This window comes from Streptopelia decaocto, assembly GCF_964273445.1.
Source record: "Streptopelia decaocto genome assembly, chromosome: 2".
Classification (NCBI taxonomy): domain Eukaryota; kingdom Metazoa; phylum Chordata; class Aves; order Columbiformes; family Columbidae; genus Streptopelia; species Streptopelia decaocto.
Window position 1 is genome coordinate 156,584,908 of NC_138655.1, and position 23,505 is coordinate 156,608,412.

Below are 23,505 nucleotides of genomic sequence, written 5' to 3' on the forward strand. Positions count from 1 at the left end.
CTCAGCAGCCTGTGTAACAGAGGCAAAACACTGTCTGCACTCAAACACTGACAAAGCAGGGACTGCACAGGGATTAGCTCAGTCACAAATGCAGGAGGTAGATCCTGGCTGTTCACATTTAGCCATTAATTGCTCAAGAGGGCCACGATTTGCACTTCTTTAACAGGGTTTTATAGTCATCAAATGTTCTAGCCCACTTCAGCAAAGCTGCTGTACTTTAAATGAAACGTCCCCAGAGCAGCGCTCAGTCAGGCACTTGGGCTGTTGCAGAGCGGCTCCTGAGCCCAAGAGGATGGATATGGGGCTGGATGAATCATCTCTATAACAAAGTTGGTTTTGTCCACTGACTGTAATCACCTTGGGCTCCCTTATGTCGCACTTCAGCATCCATCCAGTCACTGTTGCACCTAAAATCTGGGGATTTTAAATGAAGCCATTCTGATGAATTAATCTGCATTCAGCCATGATACAAGCCACGATTTTTCGGCTCCTGAATAAAAATGAATACAGAGCATCTCCCTATTTCATTAGCTCTGGGGTGTCCAACTCATTTTCACCGGGGACACATCAGCGTTGCAGTTGCCTTCAAAGGGCTGAATGTAATTTCAGGACTGTATGAATGTAACTACTCCTACATTTGCGATTCCTAGCAGTTAAAAAGAAGAGTGAATGCCCTAAATGGACAAAGCCAAATTCAGCATTATTAGACCAAGCAACACTCCAATCCCATCAGTTTACATGGGGATGATTTGCAATGGTCAGAGAGGACAGTTTGATCCATGAGAGACCTTCAGGCTCAGCTGATCTAAAAAGTCATCTGAATTTTTATGACACAACAAATTTCATGTAACACTAGAATAATGTGGAAAAGACAGGAAAGAGTTTTAAAGAAAACAACTTAGAAACGTACAAATATAACGAGTCACCCATTAACAACAGACAGCATTTGACTGAGGAGAGGAAAAAGAAAAAAAAACAAGCAAACCACCAAAACACACACACACAAAACCCAACAAAACCAACAAAAAAACCCCCACACCACACAGACTCTGGCAGCTCAAAAACAAAGCAATAAAATGACTTTAAATTGCACTGACTCAAATGAATCCTAGCACAGCTTGGAAACCGCAAGCACGATTTTCTCTCTGGGTTATGCCATTACAATGCTAATGAGTAAACACCAATTAAGAGACTTTATCTGCCACTCAAAATTATCTGAGAGAGTAGCACATACTTTCCCAGACACCAAAGAATTTAACTGGGGAGCATATTATGATAAAAGGCACACAGTGTACATAAAGCACCAAACATAGTTTTCCCAATTAACACTCACTGCAACAACAGAAAAGCTTGTATGAGAAATACTAGAATTAGATGGGTGAATTAGAAGCGAGATTAGTGTGTATGTTAATAAGGAAGAAGATTGTCATTTTAGAGTGGTAGTTTTCACATGAAACATGCAGAAAATATTCTGCGACCACAATACCTGGCGCAGATGGAGATATTCCCAAGGCAACAGACTTTCAGGGCAGGAACAGGGAAAACTCTACATTGCCTCACTATATTTTGTCAATTACTGGTTTTGTTTTAGTATTTCACTGCCCCATTCAAAAAAAAACCCAACTCGTTTTATCAAAAGTAAACTGCCACAGCAAGGAAAAAAATCAACAGTTTGGAGAAGGTTTAAAACACACTTAAATTCAGCTCCAAATTTGTGAAGTCACTGTGTGGGTGACTTGAAAAAAATGTCTCCCCTCTCTTACACGGCATAGATTTCCTGAAGTTAATTACAAACTATAAAAACAGTGGATTTATCATATCTACTCTTTATTTACATATAAGCAAGTACCAAGTCCTCCTTGCTTCCTTCTCATTGAGCAAGAGGAAAAACCCCAGGTGGGGACTAATTCAGTAAAGCTTTGAGGTAATCCTGGAGAAAGCTTTACAGAGATCATGGTCAACTGCATGATGTAAACATGTAAATCCACGGGTAATGGTAGTTAAGGTCGCCGATTATCATTATACAGGTATCACTGAAGACACTTTTTGTAGCTGTTTTTAATATAACAGCCAAAGATCAATGCAATTAACTCATTTCAAAGTCATTGATCTTCTGAAATAATTGCTAAAAGGTCTCTTGCCTAAGACAGCATTATCCCAAATCTTTCTTCCCCTGCACTAAGTTGTGTAGCTCAGAACACAGCATGACACGCAGAGCCCTCACCTAAAGCAACCACAGGTCAAATATTCAACATATGAAAGAGCTGCACTACAGAAAGAAAAGTCACCCAATTAACACATGGGCAAAGTACGCAAAGAAAAGAGAAACAAGAAAGGTTACCTGTGGCATGAGAGGCTCCAATCATCCTTCCTCGAATCAAACCTTCCCGCTTCTCATTTCTTACCAATTTTGTGGTTTTTGGAAGCTGAGTTTTAACATATTCATCCAAGTCTTTCTTCAAGTCAGCTGAGAAAGGGAAAAACACAAGTTCAACAACAGGATGGAAATTGTGAAAGTTTTGCTACAAGCCCCAAGATGTTCAACTCAAAACCAGCCAAAACTTGACCAAAAAGCTCCTCCAACACAGCACAGCTTCAAACCAAGGGTATCAAAAGGACAGTCAGTCTTCCCACATCCTACACCCGCCCACCAATTCCTGTGGCCTTTTTTTGTTGTTTTATTGGCACATTTTCCTATTATCTGCCTTACTTTTCCCTGCTACATTGTGGAAATCCACACGGAGAAAGCAGATACGCACCCTGCGCCAAAGAGGGTGATGGACCACGCGACTGGGCCTTCCACAGGGTGTGCTCCTGCTCAGAAACATCTACTTATATTTTCCCAACTAACTTTTTATGCACTGCCACTGTCTCACCTTTTGTTCTTAGCCTTGGTTTCCTGAATACAGACTGGATTGTTATCTTTGAGTTCTGTTTGCAAAGCCTTTAGTACAATATGACTCCAGTTAACTTGAACTACTAGATTCTATGCTAAAAGGAATTACTGCTGCTAAAAAAACAGATACAATAAAAGGCACCACACAAAGAAATAGCATTTCCAAATTCATCTCAGGGTGACTGTCATTTGCAGCACAAGTAATAAAAGCCCTTACACACTGGCAAGTGATTTAAAGCACTATGTTCCATACACTAAGGCAAACACTGACACCTTTAAGAAGCAGCATGAAGACACCTTTCATTATCTGTACCTGCTCAGCTGATACTGCGGCAGATATAAAGTAAAATTCACTCACGGGTGGTTGCTTTTCTAAAATCCAAAAGGATCAAAGACACTTCTGGCAAGTATGTGCTTTGGAAGAAGAGCAAAATCCACTGAAATCTATAGGCACTACTGTAACTTAACTAACATCAACAGCAATTTTAACAGTAACAATCATATTTTTTTTAGCTGAGGACAGTGGTTTCTAACATTAAAGCAAGACCACTGAAGAGAAGATAGACATATTAAGACTGAAGTAATGGAAAAACACGAGTTCATAAACTTATGGTGAAATAAAGAGGAATATAAAATGAGGGAGAACAACAAAAAGCCAGCTGAGATTACATAGAGAACCTTGGTACAGAGAGGCAGACAGACTTTCAACACAGGATCTGCAAAAATAAATATTATTATGCTGATGAATCTCAGTTCAAACATTAAAGTTGCTGTTAACAAGATTAAATGCCAAAGGAACATATGTGGAAGCCAGAGCTATAACCTTCAGGGAGTACGAGAACTTTCAGGCAGGAAGACTGAAAAGGAGATTCCCAGAAGCAACTCCAGATGTTGAGACCTCAGCCTTTGTGCCGCAAGGCGGCATCATTGATCAAGAATTAGAAGGTACCACAGAGTAAACATGGTGGTAGAGAATATTCTAGGACAAAGAAAAGTCTCTGGAGAGATGCAGACTGGATTCATCTGGGCCACAGGAATTCTCTCCCTTGGTCTTGAATGTGACATAATATGCTAGAGACAATAGGAAAGATTTTAAGAAAGTCTCCTCGAAAGTTCATGAAATAAAGTCATCTCTAGGATGCTACCCAAATGAAATAATTAAGTAGGACAGAAGGATTTGAAATCTAAAATAAACCAGTGCTTGAATCATTCTTCACTCGATGTATCATGCAAGGGAAAGACAGCGTACAACTGCAGAAAACAGAGGGATAGCACAAAGCAGAAAAGGTCAGTTACTAAACTCAGCACTTAGGGCAGATAATGCTGCAGGAAAGGACATACAAGAGGAAATAGTTTTGCATGTCCAATGGCATGTGCAAACATCTGAAAACATCTGTTCTTCAACCTCTTCTTCTATGTAGAATAAAACCTCCAGTGACAGTTTTCAACATGACCTGTAGGCTGTTCCACAACAGGCAAAGCCTAAATCAGGAAGAAAGATGACGTACTAGAAAAAGAAATCCTGCCTTGCAGCAAAGAAAACTCTAACAGTGGGCTCGGTTGAGTTGCTTAGCTAGTAAGACTGTGCAGGATTGAGTGTAAGAAGCTTTTTGAGGCCAAATCAGATGCAAAAACCCAAGTTCTGCACAACAGCACTGATGTGCAGTAGAGCTCCTATATTTAAAGCTGTAGAAATAGGCAGAATTTCAGCTAAGATATCTTTTCAGGAAATATGTAATTACAGAAAACAAATTAAAAAATCAAAGACACATAGAGTTTAAGTGATTTGCTGAAGCTCACATGAGATCCATGGCACAGCCGAAGTCTTTGTTTTCCTCAGTCACTAAAGCAGCTTTGCTTTTCTTCAGCAGTGAAACTCCATTCATTAAAATTAAGCAGCAGTGCAAACCAGTAGTACATCGTCATCGAGAGAAGTAATTCTCTGTATAACAATATCTCCTCCCATCTCCAGCTTCAAATCATGTTCATTTGAAGTCACAAAGGCAAAAGTAGCTACTTCAATGTTTTGAACCTAATTTGGCCTCTGAATTAGCAACAGACCAGAAGGGTGATAGTATTACTGCCTAAACACGGGCATTAACTAAATGTGCTACCGTGTTCCAAAGACTGAGTTTTGAAGTAAGCTTAGTCCTGAATACTACAGTTATGAAACTTTAAAACAACAAATTCCACAAGACACTTTGTAGCAAAGAGAACATATCACTTCCAAAACACAAAACAGAATATTATGCATCAGCAAGGGACAGTGTTTGATCTTCATTCTCTCCTGTATCTTAACATTTGATTTGACCTCAGAGAAATGAACTTGCTGCATAACGAGAGAATTTCATTCTACATTATACATTTCTAATCAGTCTCTTAGATCAAGAGAAACTTTAACACAGAAACCAAATGATGAGTTCAAGGGAGCTAATTATATGCCCCTCAAAAAGTAAAAATCATTTAAAAAAACGCAAAAAGTTGTGGACTTGTACAGGGGTGAGCAGAGAATGTGCACAGTCCCACTTGCAAGGTCTGCTACGCTAACACATTCCTCACCAGGCATTTTGCTTTTGAAGTGCCCAAACGCTTGAATTGCATGTCTGTCTTTGCCTTGTCCATCGTTTGAGAGAAAAATGCCGAAGCATCAATCTGTCATCACCAGTAAAGCAATTCTGCAAGGTTTACCCCTGCTGGGCCCCTCCACCAAGAGCCAGGGCTGGCTGCTCCCAGGGTGGCCACAAGAGGCTGTGAGAGAGCCAGGCAGAGCCCTCCAGCACAGGCTGAGCTCTGATCCCAGCTCACCACCAGTCCCGAACGCCCAGCAAGTACAAAAAACTCTGACGCGCTGTTTGCACAGTGCCACATCAGCTATGTGCAAGACCACAGCTGCATTCGGTTCCTTTCAGATGCATTCAGTTCGTATTGACACACAAAGTTTCTGAAAAGATCAGCATAATCTGCTCTGAGCACCAGAACATCCCAAGCAAGCTACTGTTAAAAACAGCTAAATTATAAACTGCTTAATCACCCCCTCTGCAAATATACACTCCTCATTTATTAGTTTCAAAACCTGTTTTGGAATGTCCCAGTCTGTATGGTACAAATCTCATCAGTAAAATGGCACTGGTGTCAGAGTGGATGTCATCTTGGGTTTCTCAGAACATCACGCAGCTGTACGAGCTGGCATTTTTTGGAGATAGACTGCAGTACAAATTGGTTTCACATCATGGCTTCCACATTTTTATAATGATCGGTCAATAAAGCACAGGAAGAGACAGAAAGGTCAAGAAGCATAAGCATCGATCGAAATATTACTGAAAGGTTCTCTCACCTAATTCACTGTTGTCATCCACCAAAATTATTTCATGCAGAAGGTGCGCAGGAGTGCGGTCCAGGACACTGTGCACCGTGCGAAGCAGGGCAGAAAGCGCTTCGTTGTAGAAACAGATGATAACACTGGCAGACGGCAGATCAGAAGGGTAGGACTTCTCTCTACATCTGCAAACAGAAATACAGTCATTATTTTCAGTGGGATTTCCAAAGGGCTAGATCACTAGTGAAACTTCATACATAACAAGTGATGTGTAGGAAGAAGTCCTAACTTGAACACAAAGAGCCCAGGCGTACAACATCTGTAGTAAGGCCCAGCATAGTAAACTACTCTCCATATAATACAGACATAATTAACATTGCTACTTTTTAGAAAACAAAGGATATTATGAACTTGGGTGGGAGTAAGAATCACAGATCCTCAAGACATAAAGAAATCATTAAGGGCTTGTTTCAGCTGTCAAAACTGTCTAGTACCCTCAGGTAGCTCAGCCATGTACAGGAATAACAAATATGACATGAGGCCTACCAAAACCCCACAGTTTTAACGGCCAGCTGCTGGAGACTAGGCTGGATATCCCAGAATACCTCCAATGGTGCTAAACACCTATTCAGACAACCAAGGCTGGGATTCAGTCTGCAGATTAAGACACATAAGTCTAGTTCCTGCTGTCAGCGGAGTTCAGACAGTGTTCAGCTCACCCTAAGGTTGACAAGTGCATTTTGTCAGCTGAAGAGCTCTGCATGCTCCATTAACTGCGTTGACTAACATGCAGCTATCTAAATTTCAGCATTTTAAACTGCAAGCTGAATCCCACTCAAAGCAGAAGATCATTCATTCTTTCACCTTATTTTTGAATTTCGTCCATACTTCTAGCAGGGTACAGTATCGCAGATTAACGCCATTTGAAGATGTCAGGCATGAGGGAATCCAATCAAAATAAGAAACTACAAATGAAAACCCAGAAGTACACAAGAAAAGTCTTCATTGACTTGGAATGAACTCAGCCTTGGGAGAGACATTTCAGCAAGTATGAGTCATTACATTTACCCACACCAGAGAAACCACTAGAAAAACAGATGCAGTTTTATTTATTTTTCAATTAAACATTGGGGGTTTTTTGTTGTTGTTATAGTGGTGGGATTTTTTTTCCCATATGCAGACAGAACACAGAAAAAAAATCTGCTTTTTAACAGAAAGTATTCAGAGCAGTGCAATCCAGATACCAAGCAAGGCCTCTAACAAACAGAGAGACTTTGTCATCAGTCATTTATCTATCTTCCCCTCGGTAGGCTTACAACAAATGTGAAATGGTACATAAGGCGAAAGTCTCATTAACCTGGGCACCGGAACATTTAATGTTCATCTTTCAAAGGTACCAAACACAATTATAACATCTCTTCTGGTAGTTACAGTACTGAGTGTCTCAAAATGAAGCTTCAAAAATATTGTAGAATGTTTTAAGTAACTGAGTACACAGGTGCGAGATGAAAGAGACACAGGATGTGTAATCCTAAGTATTGCTGAAAAGAAAGTTTGATTCTTAGGACTTTTCCACACCAACTTTCATTTAAAGTATTATTTTCAGAATCTTGTTTCTATCCAAATAGCTGTCTGCCAATCCTACTACTCACAAAAATTAACAGGATAAAAGTTTGAATAATTGTATCTCTAATCTGTTTCTTTATTAAGCATTCTTAAAGTGAATTAAGAATTCGGAAAAAAACTTTGCTTTCAGGGGTAGCGGTCTTTCTTTTTTCATGGAGCCTGGTTTCTGTGGGGCTTTACCTTTCACATACCGTTCCAGCTGGCAAAAAAATTAGATCTCCAGAAACAGCATTCAGTCAAAAAGACAGAAGAGACCAAAGAAAGAAAATCCTAACCTCAAGCACTTCTGTTTAAATAGCTGAAAAATCTGCCTTCAGCCACACAGAAGGCTGAAAGAGTACCCAACAGAAATGTAATCACAGAATCACAGAATGTCAGGGATTGGAAGGGACCTCAAAAGCTCATCCAGTCCAATCCCCCCATGGAGCAGGAACACCCAGATGAGGTTACACAGGAAGGTGTCCAGGCAGGTTGGAATGTCTGCAGAGAAGGAGACTCCACAACCTCCCTGGGCAGCCTGGGCCAGGCTCTGGCACCCTCACTGGGAAGAAGTTTCTTCTCATATTTAAGTGGAACCTCCTGTGTTCCAGTTTGAACCCATTACCCCTTGTCCTATCATTGGTTGTCACCGAGAAGAGCCTGGCTCCATCCTCCTGACACTCACCCTTTATATATCTGTAAACATTAATGAGGTCACCCCTCAGTCTCCTCTTCTCCAAGCTCAAGAGCCCAATAAGGGAGATGCTCCACTCCCTTAATCATCTTTGTTGCCCTTTAATATCAAAAATGCTAAATGCTACATCAGGTATAATGCAAGTAACAAGTCCCTGAGCACATGAAATTTTACCACGTTCTCACCAAAAATTAGTACATACTTCACATCTCTTGTATCAGGCACCTCCCTGTGGTATCCCAGCCGATTACTGATAAGCATATTGAAAGCATGCTTCTGATAGCCCAAGTCCCTCACTTCTTGATCTTCCTCATTAAAAATCATTCCTGCAAAAGAAACATGCCAGGATCAGTTAACAGGCTCAAAAATATCCTTTGGGAACAGTCAAGGATGGAAATGTATGCTTTAACCTCCCTTGAGACCCATTATGCTCTTCAAAAATCCTTCTGGTTTTACAAAGTCTGTTTTTGTGCAACTATTTTTGTTACCCCTCACAAATATGTAGGACTTAGGAATAGCAGTGGCAGCTGTAATAAAATGAAATAATTCTCCAAAGACTGATGGTTCCATTGTGTTTATTGCCTTACCAGACACACTTCCTTCACTTAAATGGCCTCTTAACTCTTAGCACCACCTAAAAATCCACATCAAACAAGCAACAGAGCATAGACTTGAGCACACAATGCATCAGTGTCTATCCATATAGATGAAGGGTCTATAATGGGATTTTAGAGAGAAAATACATTTACAATGGTAGAAAACCCCCTCACAACAGCAGCTCCAGTTTTATGCAGTTTTCACAAGTCTGCAGTAACATAAAAATAGCTATGAAAAAAACTCTGAACTTCTTGTTTATATCACCTGGAACTTTGACAGCAAGTAAAATTGCAACGGAGCTGTTTCTCCATTGACTATTTTAGCAGAAGCATCAACTGTTGCTGAGCATGGCAGAGGCAGCAATTGCTGGTATAAATAAGTACAGTGCGAGAGGCCAAGGTTGAAATCCTCAATACCATCCTGCCTGCCTTCACTCAGTGCCACAGGCTTCTCTCCCACTGAGCCGTATACTCACCAGTGTGAATAAAAACAAAGTATTACGGTGCTTCACTCAACTATCCCACAGAGAAAAAGGAGGGAGAGAAGGGAAGCGGTAGCCACCACTCGTATCTGGTAGCCACTTCTGCAGCAGTTCAGGTAGTGGAACAACGACGTTTTATTCTGGCTGCACAGAATGAGACGCATATGTCCTCACCAGCTATTATCAAGCTACAGAGGCAATTTCACTGAAATTTCAGCACAAAAAGTGAGCAGGAATCATGTAATCTCTCTCCTTCCTCCCTGCCTATCATCTCCATATGGTTCAAAATCTGCAGAAAATGACAAACAAGGGGGTTCCTCATTCACATGCTACCATACATCCAGAAAAACAGGTTTCGTAGAATCAGACTAATTCAGGTTGGAAGGGCCATCTGGTCTAATACCCTGCTCAGAGCAGGTCCAACTAGATTAGGTTGTTCAGAATGGGTCCAGTTAGGTTTTGAAAGTCTCCTCTATCTCCAAGGGTGGAGATTCTACAACCTCATGTCCCTGTTCAAGCATTTGCCACCATCTCATAGAAAATGTTTTTCCTCTTATCTAACAGAAATCTCCTCTTCTCATAATCCCATACACCTCAGAAAAGAGTCTGGCTCCATCTTCCCTACAGTGTCCCATTAAGTTGCTGTTGACAGCAATAAAATCTCACCCCTTAGCCTTCTCTGTAAGGCAGAAAAAAAACCAGTCCTCTCAGGCTCTCTTCATGCCTCATGTCCTCTAGTTTTCAACAGCTATGCAAAAGCCAGCTGAGCTCAAAGCCAGAGAAAACAAGATGGGTTAAAAAGCAAAACAGAAGAAAAGGTGATCAAAAATGTTTTGAAGCTTTCTTCCTTTCCAAATAAACACTCCTGGTTTGCCTTTGGAGCACAGCAGTGTCAGTACCAGTTGTGTTTCAGCAACAAAGTCGACCTACAGGTACAAGTTGACCTTCTAGAGGGAATTCTGTGCATTTACATTTCCCACCCCATCGCTTTTAGTCTTGAGCACAGCAGTGGCAGCGCAGCTGCACCATCAGACACCTCAGGAGCAGGTGCCTTGGCATTTGTGCAGGACCAAGTGCTGGGTACAGAGATATCTGGAAAAGACAAGGGATACACCCACACAGAGTATCTTGTGGGGTGATTGACACTACCATGCTCACGGATAAGTGCTCTCACTGTGGATATGTTGCATCCCACAGGCAGGAACAAGGTTTGTTCACCGTGGCAATGCTGCTCTTCTGGCAGCAGTTGGTCCTCCTTTGAATCACAGACATTTCCAAAGTCAGGTTTCCAGCCTGTCAGTTCAGACACCTGCCTCAGTCACATAATGCTTGAATACTCAGTGCCGCAGTAACACTGTGCCACTGGGTCACCTTAAAACATGCAAAGCACAACCTTAAGAACCACTTACCAAATATTTCATTCTACAGTCTGTCCATAACCAACCACTGACTACTTTTTTCCTGATCTTCTGAATATAGACAAGCAGTGCTAACATTTTTAAAACATTCTCAGGAAGAACAATATCCAAAATGCATGCAAAACGTCTGAAAGATTTCAGTACAAACAGCAGATAAAACCCCTTGGAAAACAAGGGCTTTGCAATCAAACATCAGTTTAGGCTTTACTTCAGTGTTATGTGGCTCTCCCAGATTAAAAAAAAAAAGACAAATTGCCCTACCAGATGACAGTTTGTATCTGGCTGTCATATGCCCAACTTCTTTTTATTTTTTGGTTTATGTATTTATCACTGCCCTATGCTAGCCCTTTCCTGCAGCACCTGATCTAATTCTAACAGAGAACCAGCAGTCTTCTGATGATTCATGTAGAATTTATCCTGGCAGTATAATTGCCCTTGACTTTCATCAGCCAAACCAGTCACTTGGTTTGAATATCAAGGGACTTCCCAGTTAAAAAAGCCCAACTTCTTTCCTGGCCAGTACTGAATAGTTGGAAAGAAATGGCCACCTCTGGACTGGTCTTCATCTCACTTGGCTCTTGTGCTTTTTGCAGTGAACTGATAAACACTTGTAATGCCACAGGGCAACATGAATTAGCATTTTTCCTACATATTTACACAGGTCTAATGACCAACTCATGAACTGAAGTTTGGTAAAGTTCTATGAACTCTTGCAGCTGGTGGTCCAACATTCATCCACAATAATGACAGAGGACTCAATCATATATGAGTATAAAACTCCTGGCTGGGAGGGGTAACACCATAATTCCCAAAGCAGCAGACACCAGTATCACAAGGCTCAACATCTTCCTCCAGAATTAAAGCAAGTTTGCAGGCCAGCATGGACCATGCCTCAGTTTGCGTATCTGAACACAACAGCAGACATTAAGCTGTTAAGCGGTTAAATATAACAAGCATTTTAGTGTGGAATACAAACTCAAATCATCTCATTGATGAAATATGCTCCAATGAAACACACAGACCTTTGTTGGTACAAAGTAAGCAGGATTCGGCCCTGACTGCTGTCATCTCAATAAATATTTCATTGTAATCTGTCCCGCACATATTTTTTGTAGATTATTTAATACTCCGAGGATATTCTCCAAATCAATGGGTCTTCTTCATTGTCTGTTGTTATCAAGCTTCTTTTAATTACTGCATATGAGTGGAGTTTCTTTGTGGCTAATAAAAGTTCATATATTTGAGCCCAGTCAGCAGAGGAGTAAGATATGAAACAAGCGTAGGCTCAGCCTTCCAAAATCAAGAACTACATTGAGGGTAGACACCTTGCTGTAATCCAGTCCATTAACACTTACACAGCACAGCTGCAAATGTTAGGAATAATATATTTTTGATTAAACACAACACGTCAAGTAATTCCTAATGAAGAGGGCCAGTAGTACCACCCACATTTTAACAAACAAAACTGCTTCAAATATACAATTTTCCCTTAGATCCTTTAAAAAACAAACCAACCAAGCTTACTATCTCATTTCTTCTACTGTTTTATTAATTTTGTCACCAGCACTGAAAATCACTTACCCATTTCAGGAGAGAATTCTACCTCCCCCTTAACTGGATCCTGGACATGATTTCCAAGAGCATTTCCTATCTTATTCTCTTTCTGTTGCAATTCAGGTATATGAACAGACCCCCGTGTAAAACGGGGGTAGAATTTTTTTGGAAACGGCCTCTGAGGTTCCAGCCCCTTGACGGGCACATTCTTGAAGGATTGGTTCTCTTCACTGAAGTTGAAATAAACAAAGAGCAGAAGCGTCCAGGTCACAGATGTGAAAAGGCACCCATAGCAGAAATAGCGAAGTGTGACACTTCCCATTGTAGACTTAGCATCGTTGAGGACCCATTCTCAATTACCTGAAAGAGAGAACACACATTTTGAGAGTGCTGCCTGTTACCTTGTAAGGTCTATACATTAGAAAATGCATTCTATGGGTTGCTCTTCCATTAAATGATTTTTGGAATTTAAACTTGAAGCACAAACCTTAAGAATTAAATCCCTTTTCACTTTCCAGCTCAAAAAATAAACATGACCAGTTTGCACAATCCATGTAGATACTACTGCTTTAAAACATGAAGCAAACAATCACTAAGAGCCCAGTGACACACCACAATTAAATGTAAAAATGATACATTTTTCCTCAGAATAGTGATATAATGATCTCTCTTCCGCAACAATACATTCCCGTATGCTTGCATTCATTTAAACATACCACTGTTTAACTAAATATACTGCACACAGGGAATTAATTCTTCACAGAACCACAGAATAGCTGAGGGTGGAAGGGGCCTCAATAGTTGAGGGTGGAAGGGACCTCTGGAGGTCACTTTATCCAACCCTTTTGCTCAAGCAGGGTCATCTTGAGCCAGCTGCCCAAGAGTATGCCCAGACATGGCCATTTTTGTAGTTCAGTTCCCATCCTAAAGCATGAAATGAGAGAACACAGACTCAGAAAGCTACGTAGTTCAGTCCTTCTTGCCCCATATTTAAGAACAGCCATCATGAACATCCCACGAATTCCAGAAACCATGGGGTGCAATTTAACAACATGCAGCACCAAGATAGTCACATTTACAGGTACGCTTCTCTGCAGAAAGAAAGGCAACAGAGACAGGGCAGGGAAAGAGCAAAAAGCTCCAATGTTATTTACTGGGTTCCTGCAGGGTCTGCAGACTCCAGAAGAGCTTCTGTTCTCCCTGGAGATGCTCACCTAGAGCTGGAAGGAAACAACCCCGTCTGGAGTTTTACTTTATGCACCCATCCACTGACACAGCTTCCCCAAGCTCTATTGAAAATTCCTATTGTAAGCAAATCCCTCAAGTGGAGCATATGAAGCTGGTGGTAACATGCTATTTATGGCCCAAGAGAACCCAGTAAACTTTCTGGAGTTTCTCAAATCTAAAAAAGGCTCAAAAAAAAAAAAAACCAACTAGCCACCAAAAACTACGCAGCTCAGTTCCCTAAACTGAGAAAAACCCTAACTCAAAGAACTAGATTCATCATTATCTAACCACAACAAATTCTTTGCATAGTAACAGAAAGTCAGGAAAACATTTCATCACCTTTTAATGAACAAACCACTTGTTTTAAGAAAATAAAGTATTGGGGTAGGAGTCAAGGGTTTATGTGAATGCATTTTTCAGACTTCTCAAAAAGTCGGAAACTACCAGAAGTGTTCAGGTCAGCCTGACAAAGAACAAATCACAACAACATTTATGAGTACAAACAGATTATTCCCTTCAATATGGAAAACTAATAAACAGAGGTGTTCATGATCCCGAAGAAACCTATAAAGATTCCACTTATTTTGGCAATGTAATTCTGAGTCTTAAGTGACTTGCATCCAAAAAGAATACATGTCAAAACTAAAGCTCACATTTCCCAGACTGCAGCAGGTTATTGTCTCCCTTCCAAAACTAAATATCCGCAAAGTAAAATAAAGCAAAAAACCCAAACCTCCTCAAAAATAACTTACCCATCACTCTTACCACGTCAAACTCCCTCACTTCTGCAAGGCAACAATCTATGCAGCAGTTAAGTCCAAGGAGCTTAAAAAGGTCTTAAATGAGGTTTCAATCTCACACTGACCCTGTGCACACAGATGAATGTCATGCTCTGTGAAACAGGCTCTTTAACATTGTCACCCAGAAATCCTGCCACTTAACTGCAGGGCCAGGAAATTAGGCAACAAATGCTCTGGGGGCAGAAATTATTAACACCCACCCCCCCCACCCCGATTCTAGACAGCAGAATGGGTTTACCAGTGGAAGAGGTACAGACCACCAGCCTCCAATGCCTTATTCCCTGTGCGAACTGTGGCCAATGATCACAGCAAGGCAAAGCAAGGCTCAAAACAGCATGCAAGGCTGCAAAGGAGCAAGATCAGATAAACAGTTACATCCTCGAATTATAATAATTCTTCTTGCCAGACAGTCTGCAGACAATTAATACTTATCCATAAAAGAAGATCTGGGTGCTTGCCAGGGTTTTTTTGCACAGCCACAAGGAGGTCATTTGCTGTAAGACTTGTCCAAGCTTAATATACTGCTCCTTGAAACCTGCTGGAGTTGTTTTTCCATTCACTATGGTAACACAGACGCACAATCCTAACATCATGACACATGCACTTGCATTGTGGAATGGAATTGTTCTAATAAGATAAAATTACTATAACAGAGGAGGAACTCTCTCATTTCAGAGCTGTTTAAGGATATATCTACACTGTAGCTTGCACAGGAAAACCAAAGATAACCCTTGTTGGCTCAGGTAACAGTAGGAAGAGAGTCATACAGAGCAGAAATCATCATGGACTAAGTATTTCCCCAGCTTCTTGCATGTCTGCGATACCTCAGAGTTCCACCTTGCTGCTGTGTGGCGCTTCAGCCACACTGAAGTTAAAGTTTGCTGTGACTGACACCAGGCACACTCAGATTAAAGAGGAAGGGATAAATTAGTAACTACCAGAGTAAAAAGATTGTTGTACACCCTTCACCTCCAGAAAGCCCTTTGCCCAGGCTCGAAGCACACTTGGGTACTGTTACAAATGCAACGAATGCAAACCTGAGCATAATATTTCCACATGCTCCTTGCTAAAGCAGAACTGTTTCACCTTCTTTTCCTCTCCTCTACTGTTTCGCAGTTTTCTAGAAGGATACAAAGGTTGAAATACTGCATTTAAATCAAATGACAGAACCTCCACAATGCAGAAAACTGGGCCCTTTCAGTAGCTTGCTATTCAACCAAGACATTTGGTAATACATTTGGCAGGAAAATACAGACTCACTATTTTCTTTAATTACCAAATGTTTTGTTAGACACTTACTTTTGAAGGCAGAATGGAAAGAAATCAAACCCTGCCTATGAAAAGCACATTGAGGCTTATTAGTTTACTTTATTCACCAATGTATATGCATTTACACAACCACTGGCGTATGGATTTCAACCACTTCTATCGTGAAGGCAGCCGCAGAAGTCACAATCTGCGTCAGAGCTGCAGGCTCCGGTTTTGGACAATTTTAGGTTGACCATGACGTCTTATAGATGTGTTTGAGCAAAGAGGCCACAGTAGGTTTTTAAGCCCTAAGTAATGCCAGTCCTGCCAGGGACCTGCCCTGAGGAGCCAGGAGAACCTTTCCAGCCCTATATACTTTTACTCATACAAAGTACAATCACATCAATACATCTCCACTCCTTCTCAATATACCAAGAAACAAGTATTTCAGCACAGAATGAAAAAATAACCAGTTTGATCCATGGCAGAGGGAGGGAGGAGAGAACACTTCACTGGTCACAGGGACCCAGGGGGAAACACTCAGTTCAGAGGCAGCCGCTTGGCCCGCGGTTCTTACCTCATCCATCTCCCTGTTCACGACTTTGTTCTGCAAACCATCTAGATACCATGAATTAAAGCCCTATCCTGTCCAGATACCCTTGCTCTCCATTTCTGTGAAGTCTTCTCAGAAACACGCTTTGTTAATTCACCCAGCAACTGTCTGACTGCCTCTGCATGGTCACCATACCCTGATGATTGTCTTACACATCCATCCTCTCCCACTTGGTTCCTCCAAGCAGGATTTTAAAACTTTAGCAAAGTCAAACCTTTTGGGTTTTTTTCTTAAGCTGTTCCTGAGTACAGGAGATGCAAAGGATATGCCTTTCGAATCCAAAGTATTAGTATCTTCCTCAGCCCTCATACATGCTGCTGTGAGAAAAACAGATTATATATATTTTTAACTCAACAGCCCTAAAGCTCTGCTAATGCAAGCAGAGCGAGCAGGTTTGAACAGTCAGATAGAAACAACTTAAATCAAAAAAGCTGAATTGCATTATCCAGGTAATAATGTCAATGGGCTCATAATAATAATAATTTTCTCCTGTGCAATAAGTACAGCCACACTGAGTCCAGTCACCACTAAATTGCTATTTAGAGTTGAAACTAATTTCTATTTATTTATTCAAATGCAAACCAAAATTCTACTTGTCATTAAAAATAAAAATCCATTATTTAAACATATCAAGAAGAATTGCTTCATAATACAGTTCCTCACAGATTTTGCTGGTAATTTAGACAAGTCTTGAGGGGTCTATTGTGTTTCATCCCTTCACTTCTGAAAAATCAACACAGCTGCCAAAAGTAAGTTTCAAAGTAAGTTAAAAAAATATCTCAAACAATTCTCTCTCCCAAAAACACATGTAGTGAAGAACAACCAGAATGAACAGAAGACTTTGCCTCGGTAAAAGAGGAGCTTTCACAGCAAATAATAAATGAGAACACCTTGAAGTATTTTACAAGCATTCATTCCCATCAACACCCAACTGATATGGCTGTTTGCATTGGTATCCTGAGGAACCCAGAGATACTTCAACATGACAAACATAAATCATTCAAGATGGCAGCATCTCCTACATCAGGAAAACACAATTCATTTGGAGGCAACTGGGGTGACCGAGAAAGGAAAAAGAAATTATCTTAGAAGCTGCCTCCATCAGCATCAGCACAAAATAGATCAAGAGCAAAAGGCACAGTTTCCTCAGAATTTCTAACCAAATACTCAGCCTTACTGTCTCTCTCGTTGCTCTGTTTTGATTGTCATATATTTGTTGCCTGATAGTTTTCAGACTTCGGCAAAGCCTTGGAACTGAGTTTGCAGACCCAAATGCCAGAAATGCTGAGAGTAAAATATTCCTCTCTAATTTCCAAGAATTCCAGTACAGAAGTCTCAGTTCCTTACACAAGTAGTAAATCATTGATTTTTTTTTTTTTTTTGTTAAGAGAACTGTAGAAGTTCAACATAAGTAACTTAGTAAAAGCCTCTGAAAGTCAATCAATTGCAAAGCTGAAAAAAACCAAAACCAACAACTTTCCAGGACCCTACCTGCCAGACTCCAGCTTCAGTAATCACCATGCAATATTGCTTTCCATGGCACACCAGCTTCTTGTAGCTTCCTTACAACACCAGCATGACATTCATTTATACATTAAAACCACTAACATTTACATTCATTTAATAACTAGCCCAACAACGATACAACTCTGTTCTCCCAGACAGCCTGGGGGAGTTTGCAATTAAAATAGCAATGTGTGCAGCTCTCACTAACACTGGTCCAATGTGTGAGCCTTCAATATTAGGGCAACGAAGATGATTAAGGGAGTGGAGCATCTCCCTTATGAGGAAAGGCTGAGGGAGCTGGGGCTCTTGAGCTTGGAGAAGAGGAGACTGAGGGGCGACCTTATTAATGTTTACAGATACATAAAGGGTGAGTGTCAGGAGGATGGAGCCAGGCTCTTCTCGGTGACAACCAGTGATAGGACAAGGGGCAATGGGTACAAACTGGAACACAGGAGGTTCCACTTACATTTGAGAAGAAACTTCTTCTCAGTGAGGGTGCCAGAGCCTGGCCCAGGCTGCCCAGGGAGGTTGTGGAGTCTCCTTCTCTGCAGACATTCCAACCCGCCTGGACACCTTCCTGTGTAACCTCATCTGTGTGTTTCTGCTCCAGCAGGGGGATTGGACTGGATGAGCTTTCGAGGTCCCTTCCAATCCCTGACATTCTGTGATTCTGTGATTTGTAATAAAAAAAAAAAAAAAAAAAAAAGTGGACCACATTTCACAATATTTTGGCTTAAAGAGCAAAAGTAGCTACAGGCTCTATGACCAGCCACTGCTTAAACACTGACATCTGCTTGGATTAACCTCAGCAGTTTAGTAAACACACCGTATGACTAGATATTTCATGACTGTGCCAAAACTCATGATTGAGGTCAAACAGAGGATCAGATTAACCTCAAGATTTTTGAAATAGGAGTAAGAACTATTTGGGAAAACTTTAAAGTCTACTTGCAGTTTTTCCAAGAACAGCTTTTCTTCTTAAAAAAGGAAAATGAAGACAGAGATACAACTCATGCTACTCAGATTTCCTGCAGGACTGCCTGTGTATTTTGGACCTATATTAAGGGAAGGAACAGATGTGTACAATCTTCATTTGTGAAGAGAATTCTAGTAAAAGAAACCATTAAACTAATTTTATCTTTCTAGAGAGTATTAGGATAATTTGCAGCACGACTTTCCACAGATGCTTCTCTTTTTTACTTTGTTATTTATTTTGAGGGGAACAACCCAAGAAGATAAAGTAACACTACTTACAAATGCAATTGTGCTCTTTTAATAGCCTTAACTCTTTATATATTTCTTGGTCTCCAAGATGTTCTGGCTACCATTGTTCCTCTTCCAAAACAAGCATCAGCATGAACAGGCTTTTCTATTTTCTTGTTGAATCACTAGCAGACAACAGCATCAACAGTGAACAGAGAAGATTAAGAAGTAGTACTCCACTAACACACTTATTGCAGAGAGATGCCATTCATAGTAGCTTCTGCACTTTAATAAGAATTATTGTTTTCTAGGCAACCACTCTTGAGAGTCACGGTTACCAGACAAGCAAGATAAAAAGGAGACACCTTGGGCAGCTTTCGTTTCAGACTTCCACACATATTACTAGGAGCAACATTTATTGAACATGCAGAACATACATTCACAAGAAAATAAAAGCTTAGTGTTTCATGTGCTCCAACCCAATTTGACTCATTATAAACCCCTCCTTCTGGATTGTTTAGCACAAAGTTGGATTGACCTGCCAGTTTGTTTTTTAAATAAAAACAACCACTAATTTTTTACTTTACAGAAGGGATGGGTCACTGTACTTCATGAATTAAGTGGCTATTTTTGGCACGATATAGGTATGTAACTAGTGACATAAAGACAGGCTCAGCCTACAGGAACCTACCTCACGACATTCAGCAAGGACAAATGCCAAGTCCCGCACCTGAGACAAGCTCCCCAGCTGCTGACACAGCCCAGGGAACGGCTCTGCAGGAAAGGACTGGGGAGGTCTGGCTAAACACGAACCAGCAGCGACGACAACTGACAGCATCCAGGCTTATCCACAGGAGCACAGCCAGCTGAGGGACGCAGTGACACTGCCCCATGCTCAGGAGATCACTGTCGGGGTACCATATCCAGTTTGGGGTTTGCCAGTATAAGTGATAAACTGGAGCAAGTTCAGGAAAGGCCACCAAGGTTATCACGGGCTGGAGCGCTTGCCCTGTGAGGAGAAGCTGAGCACATTGGGCTTCTTTGGTCCACAGACAAGATGGCTTTAAGGAGAGCCAATGGCAGCTTACTGCTGCCTACTGGAATGTTACCCAGAAAACAGAACTAGGCTATTCAGTAAGGTGCAACATAGGAGAATGGAAGAGTTAAAAAACACTAATAACTCCAGTCACAGCAGCCCTCATTCACAGAAATATACTGTGGACTACAGGCTGTCCTCTTGCATAAGATCACTGTTCCCATTCATTTTAATGAGATGACACGCCAAGTTCTATTTTTAATTAGCTTCTGCAAGTCACTTCTAAATGCAACTTTAAAAGCTTCGAGAGCCAACTGTTTAGTCATTTCAGCACAGCTATACAAATCCACGTCTTACCACCTAAAATAAATCCTCCTGGGATTAATACAAATTTTGATCAATGCTTTACAGAGAAATAATCTGAAAATATCAATAACATTCATTATACTTCCTAGATAAAGGCATATAGATAGACTAGTTGCAGGAATTGTTAAAGACCTAAGAAACTATGAGTATATTAAGTCTGAAAAGCATAAAGTGTTTTAAGAAAAATTTAAAAGTGTTTTCTTTACGTCTTTAGGTTCTCACCCCTCACTATTTTGCCACTGTCAAATGACTCACTTATATACTCATTTGTATTTTAGGTTTTGGACTTTAACCAGAGATGTCTAAATACTGCATACTATCATTTTAAAATCTGTGGACTATATCTTGAAACGCCTCCACTAATAACATAATTTTGCCTATCAAGCTTTCAGGAATTTCTCAGCTCCAATAAAAAAGCTTTACTTAGCCGGCTACCATACCAGAATGAATGCAAACACTTCAGCATTTTTATGATAAAAATGTGAAGTTCTTTCTCTGCTCACCTCCATGTAAAATGCTCCCTAAAAGAAATGTTAAAGTATCTTCTGCAGTGATATCCTTCACTTGTCAACAACATATTAGAGTTTTTCTTTTTCCTTTGTAATAAAGAATACCTTTCTCCTTGCATACTCCTCTCTAAGGATGAGAATATTTCACAGGGGCTCTCATTTAAGGACACGACTTAGTGGAAAAAGCAGTTACAAGTTTTGGAAATAAAACATTTCATAAGAGTCAGGATCTCATGTTAACAAACAACAGAAAAGAACATGAGGTTTAGTTACAACCAGTGGTACAACACTGCATCAAGAAAAGTAACATAATAGTCCAGTCTGATTACAGAAAGCAAGTACAATTGGATTAGAAACATGAGCTTACCAAAATCCTAGTGCTCAATACTGAGCAAATAAGTGCTATAAAGTAGAGAGTTTTATGCTGCTGCAGTATCCTCTTCTCCCCAAAAAATAAGCTACTGGTTTCCCAAAGCACAGTTGTTAATATATGCACAGAATTTCCTTACCTATCCCCCTAACAAACATCGCTCCACAGGGCTGCTTCGCTGGATGTTCCTTTAAGCCATCTGGCACTAGCTACGTCCTGTCATTCATGGAGTCCTAAAAATACCTTCTTCTTTTTTGTTGCTAATAAATACTTTCTTCCATTTGAAACAGTGAGATTTTCTTCTCATTAGCTAAACCAGCTCTCAAGGAAGCCAAAACATCCATGTACTGTCTCCAAAGAAAGATGCATGCATTTCGTAATACAGCCTTTCCTCCTTCATATAAAGCTGAGAAAACAGCAAGACTAAAAAACCCACACTGGCGACTTATTTTTCAATGCATCTCTCTCACTTTAAACATTCATGTATCTAAATATTAGTTTGACAACCCTCCAGCACTTTACACAAATGCAAAATGTAAGAGAGCTTACAAGGTCAACTACGCAGAAGTAAGCTGCTTAATACCTTTTCTAAATGTTTAAAATCTACTTAGCTGTTCCTTGCATCTTATGTCTGCAAAGCTCACCAAAATAACAGTAAAAATACAGATGCACGCAAACCAACTAGATAAGACACACTTCTACGTATAGAGCTGAACAGAAGAACGCTCACCTTTTTCCAGAAGAGTCGGCACTAAAGAAGCAGTGCAAGGTTACACAGTGAAAACACATTTACTGCAGTAGCAGTCAAATCCAGTTGGTGTCTTCATTCTCAGTGAACAATAAAACGCTGAGCCTGAAACTTAACACTTTGTTGCTGAGCACTGCTTTGCAAGTCCTGACCGGGAACGGGGTAACAAACACAAGTTTCTCTATGACAACAGCCTAATTTGGATGGATCTTAGGACATGAATGCTGCAACGCTATTTCTCATTTGGCTGCATACACTGCTCCAAGAACACTGATCTATTTTTCTGTTTGTTGGTGTTGTTTTTTTCTCTCTCCTTTTTTTGTTTTTCTCCTCTTAACTGATGCATCATCCATATGGATTCAGGCACTGGGAAGCATAAATAATACTGCTGCTCACTAGAGAAGCGTAATCAGTGTATTTCTAAGCATGGGTGTCAAACTCATTTTCACCGGGGCCACATCAGCCTCGCAGTTGCCTCCAAAGGACCAAATGTAATTTTAGGACTGGATAAATGTAACTACTCCTGTAATCTAAGGCATTCTCCATTATAGTATCAATGGATCAGACCACAGTAATGCTAGAGAAAATTAACATTACATTTATATACAAATTTAATCCTAAAAATTATTTTACTCATCTTCATTTTCCAAATCCCTAGTAATTTTCTAAAATTTCCAGCAAAAGTGCTTTGGGCTTTTTTCCAGTCTTTTACAAGCAAAGTGAAAACACATTTTCCAATTCTAAAAAAAAAAAAGAAATAATAATAATAATAATTCAGACTTCACTTGTACAACACTCCTGCCAAAAGATCTGGCAGTAAATTTGGCAACCAAACAGACCCCACTGAAGTACTTCAGATTGGAACAGCAAAAACTGGGGTTGACTGGTCTCCGTTTTAAACCTGTGACTACTGACCAAGCACATCACATTTTGCACGTTTTTTTTCTGCAAATTCAGGTTCTGTCATTAGCTCCAAGCAGACACCCACCATCCACTTGTGCAGAACTCGGTACTGAAATCAACAGGTGTATACAAAAAATACACTAAAGATATTAGCAAACTCAGACTAGAAACTTCGAAGGAGTATACGTGAACATAGATAAAATGCAAAAATGCTGCAATTAAGTTATTACAAGCACTACAGAACTGGAAACCCTCTTAATAAGAATGGTTATAATGCATCTTATCCTACAGCATCAGATTACAGAATTCATAGACCTCCAAGCTTACTCCCCACAAATCATAAAATTACTTCATTTCTCTTTTCCTGCAGTGTTTTCCTTTCCAATATGCAGAAGCTTAAACACAAAAATACAAC

The 23,505-nt window shown here is 40.4% G+C and overlaps 1 protein-coding gene across 2 annotated transcripts in view; it reads right to left on the minus strand.

Annotated features, from left to right (window-relative positions):
• The window catches only part of GALNT11 (polypeptide N-acetylgalactosaminyltransferase 11), a 53,863-nt gene that overhangs the window by 23,959 nt on the left and 6,399 nt on the right, over window positions 1-23,505 (minus strand). Inside the window, exons 1-5 of one of the 2 annotated variants that reach the window (XM_082044508.1) lie at window positions 22,170-22,276; window positions 12,589-12,921; window positions 8,714-8,837; window positions 6,231-6,397; window positions 2,342-2,467 (exon numbers count right to left, since the gene is read on the minus strand). In XM_082044508.1, coding sequence (XP_081900634.1) covers window positions 2,342-2,467; window positions 6,231-6,397; window positions 8,714-8,837; window positions 12,589-12,883 — 712 coding nt within the window. In that variant the 5' untranslated portion in view covers window positions 12,884-12,921; window positions 22,170-22,276. Of the gene's footprint in view, window positions 1-2,341; window positions 2,468-6,230; window positions 6,398-8,713; window positions 8,838-12,588; window positions 12,922-22,169; window positions 22,277-23,505 lie in introns of those variants that run through there. The other variant, XM_082044507.1, reaches the window with a different exon arrangement.